Source organism: Balaenoptera acutorostrata, chromosome 8 (genome assembly GCF_949987535.1).
Source record: "Balaenoptera acutorostrata chromosome 8, mBalAcu1.1, whole genome shotgun sequence".
NCBI lineage: Eukaryota > Metazoa > Chordata > Mammalia > Artiodactyla > Balaenopteridae > Balaenoptera > Balaenoptera acutorostrata.
The window spans coordinates 61255743-61269808 of NC_080071.1; the positions used below are offsets into that span (position 1 = coordinate 61255743).

The window sequence follows — 14066 nt, forward strand, 5'->3', positions numbered from 1 at the left end:
GCTTATTTTAATAATATTTTATTACAATTTTAATAATATAATGCCATTTTATGAAGTTTAGAAAATAAAACTATAAGAGAAACAAATGTCTACAATTCCATACTTTAAAAAGTTTTTTTAAAAAACTATATTGGTTTATTCCCTTCAGGTGTGTTTTCTTTGTACTTCTATGTTTATATGTGTGTGTGCTATTTTTTTCAAAATTATGGTAATACTATATAAATAATTTCATATACCGTTTTTCCCATTTTAAATTATATCATGGATATTTTCCTATTTCTTTAAATATACTTTGAAAACACTCAAAATCTATACAATTTTTCATTGTATACATGTATCTCAGTTTACTTACACATTACTCTGCAGTTGGACATTGTTTTCTGGTTTTCATTGTAATACCTAATGCTTCAGTGAACATCTTTGAACATAATTCTTTGATTGTATCTCATAATTTTCCTGGAATAGACTTCTGGAAGTAAAATTAGATTATAAAACATGAAAAAGCTCTTCATAAAAATTGCCATGTGACTTTCTAGAAATGTTATATACATTTACATTCCCTCCAGCACTGTGTGTTACTGAATCCTTGTTATTGTTATATATAATTATTTTAAAACCCAGAAGAATTCAATAGATATAGACAAAAATGTAATCTTATTGATTTTTTAATAATAATTCTTAGATTAACTGTGAAGTGAAACATTTTATTAGTGGCTTTTTCCTTCCATGAAATGCCTGTTTATACTTTGCCATTTTCTGTTATTTAAAAAATGTGGTTTCCTATTGGTTTGCAAGAGTTATAACTTATAAAAAATGTGGTTTCCTATTGGTTTGCAAGAGTTATAATTTATTTACATTATTACATATATAAACCTAACTTGTTTACATTAACATCAATTTGTAGGTTGCTGGTCTCACATTGGAGATCCCCAGGAGTGTCACTACGAAGAATGTGTAGTAACTACCACTCCACCCTCAATTCAGAATGGAACATACCGTTTCTGCTGTTGTAGCACAGACTTGTGTAATGTCAACTTTACTGAGAATTTTCCACCTCCAGACACAACACCACTCAGTAAGTAGTTAAAGTAACGTACGTTTCCTTGTAATTCCTTTCTCCAAAGATTTTTAGAATTTAAAAATATATGAAAATATTCAGGTTGGGCCAGAGTGAGAGGGAGAGTTCCGGCATCATGAGACTATATCTAGCTAACACCTAAAATCGAAAAGAGATACACCAGGATTTCCAAGGTATTGGTATATTATCAAATAAGTTTGAATCAAAATATAGTACTTTCCAACTCACATGAAGAGGAGTTTGGCAATATTAAGAACACAACATATGTGCTTACTCTTTCACCCAGCACTCCCATTTGTAGGAGCTTATCTTTGAAGACATACCTCCAACAGTATGAAAATACATATGCATAAATTTATCCATTGTAGTATTGTCTGTAACTGCATAGTATTGGAAACTACCTAAATGCCTAAGAATAGGAGATTGATTGAAATCCACTATGGTACATACGTGTAATGGAGTACTAAATATACAGCTATAAGAAAAAAGTGGCTAAGATCTCTGTGAACTGATATGGAGTGATTTCTAGAGATAACGTTAGGTGAATAAAAAGTTTATATAGTATGCTGTCTTTTGTGTAAAACAGAAAGCTTATCTTTACAAAAAGAAGCAAAGAAAGGATAAACCAGAAAATAATGAAGTTGGTTACTTACAAGGGTTGGAGGGAATGGAACAGAAAGGATACAGGAAGGAGGAAAAATCCTCTGAATATAGCTTTATGCATGTAGTTTTGACTTTTGGAATCCTGTTACTAACCTGTGTGTGCAAAAAATATAATTAAATCATTAAGGATGGGAAGGGGGCAAAATCCCAAACTGAAAACAAATGAGCCCAGTTGTATTTTACATAAACATCATAATCACACTTAAGGGAAAAAGAAACAACTAATCTAAGCATTTTACAAAAACAGTATTTGACTGTATATACTCTTTTAGGCAAGATATGATATAAGAGATGGGGGGAGAATTGCAAACAAATACTGAACTCTTTTTAGAAGGTTTGATTTTTAGTAGTGTATACAAAGCAATTCTGAAACAATTGTAGATATATTTGTATTATAGGATTAAGAAAATGAGTATTAGTGTTGATATTCTTGGGAACTAGTGTTCTCACTGAAGGAATAGGGAAACAGTTATAGATGGGGGAAGAAAAGAGAATCCTATGTGAATAGATTGTAGTTCAAGGTATTATTATGGACTTACGACTTAAAAAATATCCATATGTATGTGTTACATGCATGTATATGCAGCCATGTATGTATGTATTTGTATGAGTATGTATTTATATGCGTGTGTGTATACATACATGCCTACATATATTTCTTATCTCTGTTTGTTGAAAAAAATAAGAAGCAAAAGCACCCCTGTAGCTATGAGTGTACATAATGCCCAGGTTTAGTTTCTACTACGGCTCTGCAGTCAGTGGGACTTGGGCTCCTTGGAAAAATGACTTATTCTAGGACTGGGGCAGGATAGGTGCAAGATAAGCCTGCAACATCTTATAACACTAGAAGATAAGGAAAGAAGTACCCCCCCAAAAGGATGGAGACTTGTCACAGTAGCCAGTTTGAAGGAACCTCCCACGAGCTACATTTGAGATCATGTTAGTGCTAAAAAAGTACAGTAATAAGTTATAAACCATTGGAGGGAAAATGAATTGAGTCTATGCTGATAGCAGAGAAGGGAGAAGAGAGGGCACTTGTGGATAGTAGAATGCCAAGTGCCAAGTTGTAACTGTAGGTGTTGGAAAATTATCATTATGCAGCCATCATGGCAAGGATTGGATCAGGCAAGAATCATCCTAAGATCCTAAATCTAGGGGGCAGGTTCAATAAGGACTGAGGATATTTGCATTCTTTTAGAGTTTGTCCAACATATTGCAAGGGAAAAATTAGTAATTATAAAGTGAGGAAATTGGACAATAGCTTAACCAGGTAATATCATTAATGAAGGGCAGATGGACGTCTGTGATACTCTGAGAACACAGTGTCACTAATTTAGTACTGTATTTCAATCAAGAATGAATAATCTAATCACAAAGGAACATCAGGCAAATCATAAATTAAGAATGTTCTGTTATAAAAAGGGAGTTTGTTTTCCTCAAAAATGTCAATATCATGTAAGAAAAAAGAGACTGTGAGAAAGATCTATATTAAAGGAGGCTAAAAAAGTTGACAACTAAGCGGTACCTAACTCTCCTATATTGGATGTGCAAAATGTGATAAAGGATGTTGTTAATCCAATTGACAAAATAGATGATTAAAGATTTTTTTCAATGTTAAATTTACTGAAGCTGATAAGAATAGTGTGGTTATATAAGAGAATATCCATATTCTTAGGAAATACTCTAAGAAGTGTTTAGAAGTAAAGGGCCATGATGTGTGTATCTAACCTTCCTTGAATGATGAAGAAAATGGGGTATAATGGTAAGAAAAGTGAATTTGTATAAAGGCATATGGGTATTCTTTGTACTATTGTTATTCTTGCAACTGTTATAATTATTTCCAAATAAAAAGTTTTAATTTTTTTTAATAATTTTTTTTTATTGAAATGTAGCACTTTTCAAGAATTCTTTTCTCTGTCAAGAAATTTTATCAGTCCATACTCTAAGATCTTCAGTTTTGGATTATTTCCTTTGATTTTTTATTTATTTATTTTATTTTATTTTATTTTTTAAAGTGTTTTTTAAATTTCTTATTTTATTTTATTTTATTTTATTTTATTTGGCTGCATCGGGTCTTAGTTGTGGCCCACAGAATCTTTGTTGCGGCATGTGGGATCTTTCGTTGTGGCGCGCAGGCTTCTCTAGTTGCGGCACGCAGGCTTCTCTCTAGTTGTGGCACATAGGCTCCAGAGTACGCGGGCTCAGTAGTTGCGGTGTGTGGGCTTAGTTGTCCTGTGGCATGTGGGATCATAGTTCCCCAACCAGGGATGGAACCCACATCCCCTGCATTGGAAGGCGGATTCTTAACCACTGGACCACCAGGGAGGTCCCTATTTCCTTTGATTTATTGATGAAACACTAAACTGAAAGCAATAGGGAGTTTTTTTCATGTAGTTTCTATCTACTCAAGGCAATTAGCTTTTATTGCGAAATTATACTGAATTGGCTATATTTATTTTCCACAAAAAAACAAACAAAGCAAGATCTCTAATTTTCACATCTAGCTCGATGAAAGAGAAGAAGTGAATTTGTCCATAAATTCACCTCAAAGATCTTTACAGGGGCTTCCCTGGTGGCGCAGTGGTTGAGAATCTGCCTGCTAATGCAGGGGACACGGGTTCGAGCCCTGGTCTGGGAGGATCCCACATGCCGCGGAGCGGCTGGGCCCGTGAGCCACAATTACTGAGCCTGCGCTTCTGGAGCCTGTGCCCCGCGACGGGAGGGGCCGCGATAGTGAAAGGCCCGCGCACCGCGATGAAGAGCGGTCCCCGCACCGCGATGAAGAGTGGCCCCCACTTGCCGCAACTGGAGAAAGCCCTCGCACGAACCAAAGACCCAGCACAGGCAAAAATAAATAAATAAATAAATAAATAAATAAATAAAAATTAAAAAAAAAATACAGTATCCAATGTTGCCCTTTAAAAAAAAAAAAAAAAAAGATCTTTACAGCTACATTTCAGATTGTTACCTAGATCTTGGTCTACTGTAATCTTTTGAATCAAAAGCAGGGAACGATTGCCACTATAAATCAGTAATGTTATCCTGATAAAAAGGGAAAGTGTTTTAAGTGTTCTAATTTGAGAGTGTTAACCCAATTAATGTATTTTGTTCTTCAGACAAAACAATCAAGTAAATTCATTGTTAGTAAACAAAATGAATATTTACTTTTATATTAATTTCAAGAAAAATAACCACTACTATATAGAATGTTAGACATTTAGTCTGTAAATGGTTAGGTGCTTGACCAAAATAAAAATAGTTTTAAGTGTTAAAGTTTTTTTTTTTTTTTTTTTTTTAATGTCTGAAACATTTATATTAACATATTTCCATACATATTTCCATACAAATACAAATATAAGATTTTTAGAAATTTCATGTAATGTCTGAAACATTTATATTAACATATTTCCATACATATTTCCATACAAATACAAATATAAGATTTTTAGAAATTTCATGTAGTGTCTGAAACATTTATATTAACATATTTCCATACATATTTCCATACAAATACAAATATAAGATTTTTAGAAATTTCATGTAATGTCTGAAACATTTATATTAACATATTTCCATACATATTTCCATACAAATACAAATATAAGATTTTTAGAAATTTCATGTACTGTCTGAAACATTTATATTAACATATTTCCATACATATTTCCATACAAATACAAATATAAGATTTTTAGAAATTTCATGTAATGTCTGAAACATTTATATTAACATATTTCCATACAAATAACCCAATGAAAGTTTAGTATTAGTTGTTTTGTTTGTTTTTTTATACTGCAGGTTCTTATTAGGCATCAGTTTTATACACATCAGTGTATACATGTCAATCCCAATCGCCCAATTCAGCACATCACCATCCCCACCTCATCGCAGTTTTCCCCCCTTGGTGTCCATATGTCCATTCTCTACATCTGTGTCTCAACTTCTGCCCTGCAAACTGGCTCATCTGTACCATTTTTCTACGTTCCACATACATGCATTAACATACGATATTTGTTTTTCTCTTTCTGACTTACTTCACTCTGTATGACAGTCTCTAGATCCATCCACTTCTCAACAAATGACTCAATTTCGTTCCTTTTTATGGCTGAATAATATTCCATCGTATATATGTACCACAACTTCTTTATCCATTCGTCTGTTGATGGGCATTTAGGTTGCTTCCATGACCTGGCTATTGTAAATAGTGCTGCAATGAACATTCGGGTGCACGTGTCTTTTTGAATTACGGTTTTCTCTGGGTATATGCCCAGTAGTGGGATTGCTGGGTCATATGGTAATTCTATTTTTAGTTTTTTAAGGAACCTCCATATTGTTCTCCATAGTGGCTGTATCAATTTACATTCCCACCAACAGTGCAAGAGGGTTCCCTTTTCTCCACACCCTCTCCAGCATTTGTTGTTTGTAGATTTTCTGATGATGCCCATTCTAACAGGAGTGAGGTGATACCTCATTGTAGTTTTGATTTGCATTTCTCTAATAATTAGTGATGTTGAGCATCTTTCCATGTGCTTCGTGGCCGTCTGTATGTCTTCTTTGGAGAAATGTCTATTTAGGTCTTCTGCCCATTTTTGGATTGGGGTGTTTGTTTCTTTGATATTGAGCTGAATGAGCTGTTTATATATTTTGGAGATTAATCCTTTGTCCGTTGATTCATTTGCAAATATTTTCTCCCATTCTGAGGGTTGTCTTTTGGTCTTGTTTATGGTTTCCTTTGCTGTGCAAAAGCTTTGAAGTTTCATTAGGTCCCACTTGTTTATTTTTGTTTTTATTTCCATTACTCTAGGAGGTGGATCGAAAAAGATCTTGCTGTGATTTATGTCAAAGAGTGTTCTTCCTATGTTTTCCTCTAAGAGTTTTATAGTGTCCAGTCTTATATTTAGGTCTCTAATCCATTTTGAGTTTATTTTTGTGTATGGTGTTAGGGAGTATTCTAATTTCATTCTTTTACATGTGGCTGTCCAGTTTTCCCAGCACCACTTATTGAAGAGACTGTCTTTTCTCCATTGTATATCTTTGCCTCCTTTGTCATAGATTAGTTGACCATAGGTGCGTGGGTTAATCTCTGGGCTTTCTATCTTGTTCCATTGATCTATGTTTCTGTTTTTGTGCCAGTACCATATTGTCTTGATTACTGTAGCTTTGTAGTATAGTCTGAAGTCAGGGAGTCTGATTCCTCCAGCTCCATTTTTTTGCCTCAAGACTGCTTTGGCTATTCGGGGTCTTTTGTGTCTCCATACAAATTTTAAGATGATTTGTTCTAGCTCCGTAAAAAATGCCATTGGTAATTTGATAGGGATTGCATTGAATCTGTAGATTGCTTTGGGTAGTATACTCATTTTCACAATGTTGATTCTTCCAATCCAAGAACATGGTATATCTCTCCATCTGTTGGTATCATCTTTAATTTCTTTCATCAGTGTCTTATAGTTTTCTGCATACAGGTCTTTTGTCTCCCTAGGTAGGTTTATTCCTAGGTATTTTATTCTTTTTGTTGCAATGGTAAATGGGAGTGTTTCCATAATTTCTCTTTCAGATTTTTCATCATTAGTGTATAGGAATGCAAGAGATTTCTGTGCATTAATTTTGTAACCTGCAACTTTACCATATTCATTAATTAGCTCTAGCAGTTTTCTGGTGGCAGTTTTAGGATTCTCTATGTATAGTATCATGTCATCCGCAAACAGTGACAGTTTTACTTCTTCTTTTCCAATTTGTATTCCTTTTATTTCTTTTTCTTCTCTGATTGCCGTGGCTAGGACTTCCAGAACTATGTTGAATAATAGTGGTGAGAGTGGACATCCTTGTCTCGTTCCTGATCTTAGAGGAAATGCTTTCAGTTTTTCACCATTGAGAATGATGTTTGCTGTGGGTTTGTCATATATGGCCTTTATTATGTTGAGGTAGGTTCCCTCTATGCCCACTTTCTGGAGAGTTTTTATCATAAATGGGTGTTGAATTTTGTCAAAAGCTTTTTCTGCATCTATTGAGATGATCATATGGTTTTTATTCTTCAATTTGTTAATATGGTGTATCACATTGATTGATTTGCGTATATTGAAGAATCCTTGCATCCCTGGGATAAATCCCACTTGATCGTGGTGTATGATCCTTTTAATGTGTTGTTGGATTCTGTTTGCTAGTATTTTGTTGAGGATTTTTGCATCTATATTCATCAGTGATATTGGTCTGTAATTTTCTTTTTTTGTAGTATCTTTGTCTGGTTTTGGTATCAGGGTGATGGTGGCCTCATAGAATGAGTTTGGGAGAGTTCCTTCCTCTGCAATTTTTTGGAAGAGTTTGAGAAGGATGGGTGTTAGCTCTTCTCTAAATGTTTGATAGAATTCACCTGTGAAGCCATCTGGTCCTGGACTTTTGTTTGTTGGAAGATTTTTAATCACAGTTTCAATTTCATTACTTGTGATTGGTCTGTTGATATTTTCTGTTTCTTCCTGGTTCAGTCTTGGAAGGTTATACCTTTCTAAGAATTTGTCCATTTCTTCCAGGTTGTCCATTTTATTGGCATAAAGTTGCTTGTAGTAGTCTCTTAGGATGTTTTGTATTTCTGCGGTGTCTGTTGTAACTTCTCCTTTTTCATTTCTGATTTTATTGATTTGAGTCCTCTCCCTCTTTTTCTTGATGAGTCTGGCTAATGGCTTATCAATTTTGTTTATCTTCTCAAAGAACCAACTTTTAGTTTTATTGATCTTTGCTATTGTTTTCTTTGTTTCTATTTCATTTATTTCTGCTCTGATCTTTATGATTTCTTTCCTTCTGCTAACTTTGGGTTTTGTTTGTTCTTCTTTCTCTAGTTTCTTTAGGTGTAAAGTTAGATTGTTTACTTGAGATTTTTCTTGTTTCTTTAGGTAGGCTTGTATAGCTATAAACTTCCCTCTTAGAACCGCTTTTGCTGCATCCCATAGGTTTTGGGTCGTCGTGTTTTCATTGTCATTTGTCTCTAGGTATTTTTTTATTTCCTGTTTGATTTCTTCAGTGATCTCTTGGTTATTTAGTAACGTATTGTTTAGCCTCCATGTGTTTGTCTTTTTTACGTTTTTTTCCCTGTAGTTCATTTCTAATCTCATAGCGTTGTGGTCAGAAAAGATGCTTGATATGATTTCAATTTTCTTAAATTTACTGAGGCTTGATTTGTGACCCAAGATGTGATCTATCCTGGAGAATGTTCCGTGTGCACTTGAGAAGAACGTGTAATCTGCTGTTTTTGGATGGCATGTCCTATATATATCAATTAATTCTATCTGGTCTATTGTGTCATTTAAAGCTTCTGTTTCCTTATTTATTTTCATTTTGGATGATCTGTCCATTGGTGTAAGTGAGGTGTTAAAGTCCCCCACTATTATTGTGTTACTGTCGATTTCCTCTTTTATAGCTGTTAGCAGTTGCCTTATGTATTGAGGTGCTCCTATGTTGGGTGCATATATATTTATAATTGTTATATCTTCTTCTTGGATTGATCCCTGGATCATTATGTAGTGTCCTTCCTTGTCTCTTGTAACATTCTTTATTTTAAAGTCTATTTTATCTGATATGAGTATAGCTACTCCAGCTTTCTTTTGATTTCCATTTGCATGGAATATCTTTTTCCATCCCCTCACTTTCAGTCTGTATGTGTCCCTAGGTCTGAAGTGGGTCTCTTGTAGACAGCATATATATGGGTCTTGTTTTTGTATCCATTCAGCCAGTCTATGTCTTTTGGTTGGGGCATTTAATCCATTCACGTTTAAGGTAATTATCGATATGTATGTTCCTATGACCATTTTCTTAATTGTTTTGGGTTTGTTTTTGTAGGTCCTTTTCTTCTCTTGTGTTTCCCACTTAGAGAAGTTCCTTTAGCATTTGTTGTAGAGCTGGTTTGGTGGTGCTGAATTCTCTTAGCTTTTGCTTGTCTGTAAAGCTTTTGATTTCTCCATCAAATCTAAATGAGATCCTTGCTGGGTAGAGTAATCTTGGTTGTAGGTTCTTCCCTTTCATCACTTTAAGTATTTCATGCCACTCCCTTCTGGCTTGCAGAGTTTCTGCTGAGAAATCAGCTGTTAACCTTATGGGGGTTCCCTTGTATGTTATTTGTCGTTTTTCCCTTGCTGCTTTCAATAATTTTTCTTTGTCTTTAATTTTTGCCACTTTGATTACTATGTGTCTCGGCGTGTTTCTCCTTGGGTTTATTCTGTATGGGACTCTCTGCGCTTCCTGGACTTGGGTGGCTATTTCCTTTCCCATGTTAGGGAAGTTTTCGATTATAATCTCTTCAAATATTTTCTCTGGTCCTTTCTCTCTCTCTTCTCCTTCTGGGACCCCTATAATGCGAATGTTGTTGCGTTTAATGTTGTCCCAGAGGTCTCTTAGGCTGTCTTCATTTCTTTTTATTCTTTTTTCTTTAGTCTGTTCCGCAGCAGTGAATTCCACCATTCTGTCTTCCAGGTCACTTATCCGTTCTTCTGCCTCAGTTATTCTGCTATTGATTCCTTCTAGTGTAGTTTTCATTTCAGTTATTGTATTGGTCATCTCTGTTTGTTTGTTCTTTAATTCTTCTAGGTCTTTGTTAATCATTTCTTGCATCTTCTCAATCTTTGCCTCCATTCTTATTCCGAGGTCCTGGATCATCTTCACTATCATTATTCTGAATTCTTTTTCTGGAAGGTTGCCTATCTCCACTTCATTTAGTTGTTTTTCTGGGGTTTTTTCTTGTTCCTTCATCTGGTACATAGCCCTCTGCCTTTTCATCTTCTCTGTCTTTCTGTAACTGTGGTTTTTGGTCCACAGGCTGCAGGATTGTAGTTTTTCTTGCTTCCTTTTTTTTTTTTTAAGTGTTAAAGTTTAAAGGAATTAATTAAAATATAAAATTAAGAAGCAGAACTTTTTGTTCCTTGACATATATTGAATAATACATCAGTAGAAAGTTTGGCGATAGTGATTTTTTTCTCTAATTTTTAATTATAAAAATGCCATTTATTGACTATTTAATATAAACATTGGCCAAATAAAGACATGTATTTAAAAATTACTAGAAATATGGTGCAAACTCATCAAAGGTAGAGAAGGGGGGATAGTTCAGGGCGACTGTTTATGGGAGGTTGCCTATTATTATTATTATACTTTTGTATTGTTTGAATCTTTAACATGAGAATATATTTGTATATTACTTATTTAAGGAAATATTAAAGGAATACCTGCCTGTTTATTCAGAAAAATAGAAAAATGAGATAAATGGAGAGGAGAATAATAATCTTTAAAAATCCCTACACCCATATACAAACATTGTTAATATTTTGAATATTTCTTTCTAGTCTTTTCTCTTTAATTTTTGTATAGTTGTATTAGTGATATAAATTTTAGATCCTCCTTTTTAAACATAATATAATATTTTCCAGGTATTACATGTTTCATAATCATCAGTTTTAATGGTTGTATAATATTTTACCAACTAGATATTTTTCTTATCCATTCCCCTGGTTTTGGGCATTTAGGCTGTTTCTAGTTTTTTGCTACAATGCACATCTTTGTATATATAGCATTATATTAAATTATAATTCCCAGAATTGTAATTTCTGTATCCACTAGTAACAGTATTAAAGTTCCTCATACATTGTCAAATTGCTTTTCCAATGGTTGAAACAATTCACATTCCCATCAGTGATATACTAAAGTGCATATTTCATCATATGTTAATCAGCACTAGTATTAAAATAAAACTTGGCTGAGGTCATTTTGAAAATGGATTTACATTGTTTTTATTAATGAGGTTCACTTGTTGTTTGGTTGTTCTTTATTTTGAATATTTTTATATTCATTGTCCATTTGTAACATTATTTCTCAATAATGAAGCTGACTAGTTTTGAGAAAAATGATTTTTAAAAATCTTTGAACCTTGGCTCTTCCTAAGGAAATACCCTTAATATCTTTCAATAAAAGTTCAGTGTTGGGGCTTCCCTGGTGGCGCAGTGGTTGAGAATCTGCCTGCTAATGCAGGAGACACGGGTTCGAGCCCTGGTCTGGGAAGATCCCACATGCCACGGAGCAGCTGGGCCCGTGAGCCACAGCTGCTGAGCCTGCGCGTCTGGAGCCTGTGCCCCGCAACGGGAGGGGCCGCGATAGTGAAAGGCCCGCGCACCGCGATGAAGAGCGGTCCCCGCACCGCGATGAAGAGTGGCCCCCACTTGCCGCAACTAGAGAAAGCCCTCGCACGAACCGAAGACCCAGCACAGCCAAAAATAAATAAATAAATAAGTAAATAATAAAAAAAAAAAAAAAAAAAAAGAAGTAGGACTAGTATTCATAAAAAAAAAAAACTAACCATGTTAGGCTTTAAAAAAAAAAAAAAAAGTTCAGTGTTCATTTCATAGTGTGTAAATTATACCTTAATAAAGGTGTTAAAATGCTTATTACTCATTCTTCTGAGAGAACAGTGTTCACAGAAACAGTATCTCCATCCCTCACATGATGTTTTTGTGATGGTGTTAAAGCCTTCTATTGCATAGTATTTTATACTTTCAAAGTGCTCTCAGATCTATAAACTCCTTAAAGATGTCTCCTTAATGTGTAGGTAGTTCAGTCAAAAATAAACCCTGTGTTTTAATGAGTAACCATGCTACTCAGGAGGAATGGATTGAAGTGGTTGTCTTTCTCTAGCAGATTTGACTTATAGCTTATCTTTCTTTAACTTTTTGTCTATTGTATTGGTACACAATAAAAGTCAAGTGTTAATATTTTGGGCCCCCAACCAAAAAAATTCTTTTAAACTTTTGAAATTATTTCAAACTTATAAAAACTCCCATGTACCCTTACTCAGATTCACTGATTGTCAACATTTTGCTGTATTTGCCTTATCATTCTCCCTCTCTCTATATATGTAGATCACTATTTTTTTAACCTTTTGCAAATAAGTTGCAGGCATCATACCTAAATTTTTATGTATTTTGCAGTTGTCTCTCTGTCTCTTCTAGATTCTAAAGTCTTTGGTGATAGGGACTTTGTTTTAATGCCCCTTTGTCTCCACAGTGACTGGTGCAGTGTCAGGTACATAGTGGGAGTACAGTAAATGTTTGTTGAATGAATAATTTAATAAACGAATATGTGCTAATGTGTAAATTTTGAAATACTGTTAAATGCTTGAAAGGAATAGGATTTGCCTTTTTTTTAATCTGGCAAAAAAATGAATTTAATGGATTCACTAACTAATGGACAGGGGTTTATTTTTTTAAATTTATTTTTAAATGTATTTATTTATGGCTGCGTTGGGTCTTTGTTGCTACGCGCAGGCCTTCTTTCTCTAGCTGCGGTGAGCGGGGCTACTCTTCGTTGCGGTGCGTGGGCTTCTCATTGCAGTGGCTTCTCTTGTTGCCGGAGCACAGACTCTAGGTGCACGCGGGCTTCAATAGCTGTGGCATGTGGGCTCAGTAGTTGTGGCTTGCGGGCTCTAGAGAGCAGGCTTAGTAGTTGTGGCGCATGGGCTTAGTTGCTCCGCGGCATGTGGGATCTTTCTGGACCAGGACTCGAACCCATGTGCCCTGCATTGGCATAACCACTGCGCCACCAGGGAAGTCCCTGGACTGGTGTTTATTGAAAGCTGGTTGCTACTTTCAGTTAAAAGGACAAATGTAGCAAAATAGTTAAGTGGGATAGCAAACCGAGACAAAACAAATTAACTCTCCTGTTTGAGATTCACCATGGTATAAGTACAAAAAAGCCATGATCATTCCCCTCTCCAAAAAATGAAACATCAGCCTTTAATTTTTAAGGTAATAGAAGAATATAAAAGACTTTTCCTAAGTAGATTCTGTTATACGATCTCATTTTCAGAGATTACTCTAAAAGTACAATTGTAGCGTATTTTAATACTGGTAAAGAAAACAATGCACAAGTATCAATAGATTATGGCTGTTTAAAAGACCACATAGTGAGGTTAAGCTCCAGGGAACAACAGAGGGTACTTAATGTTCTCTGTGAATCCTATTCATTTCTTTCTAGATTGTTTTCAACTGAACAGTTTGCTTCTTGACATTAAACCATTCGTTGCTGTTACTGTAATTATATCTTTCTCATCAAGTATGCATCTGTACAACATCCACAACCACATTTACTTGCCTTCTTACTTGCTATCCCTTGTACATTGAGTAGGGTTAGATCCAGCAGCAGTAAAGAAATGTATGGATGATTGAGAATAACAAGGTGTAGCTCTCTTTCTTCAAAAGAAGCTTGTTTTTTTTCCCCAACCTTCACTGAAGCTGAAGACAATGAGGTACTGAGTGATAGAAACTAAAGCATATGATAGTAGTGGATCTTTAAGAAT

General features: G+C 34.8%; 1 protein-coding gene across 1 annotated transcript in view; it reads left to right on the forward strand.

Moving 5' to 3' along the window:
* Positions 1–14066, forward strand: part of BMPR2 (bone morphogenetic protein receptor type 2) — a 195366-nt gene that overhangs the window by 90862 nt on the left and 90438 nt on the right. Inside the window, exon 3 of the mRNA XM_007190546.2 lies at positions 905–1075. Within this exon, the coding sequence (XP_007190608.1) occupies positions 905–1075 (171 nt within the window). The remainder of the gene's footprint in view (positions 1–904; positions 1076–14066) is intronic.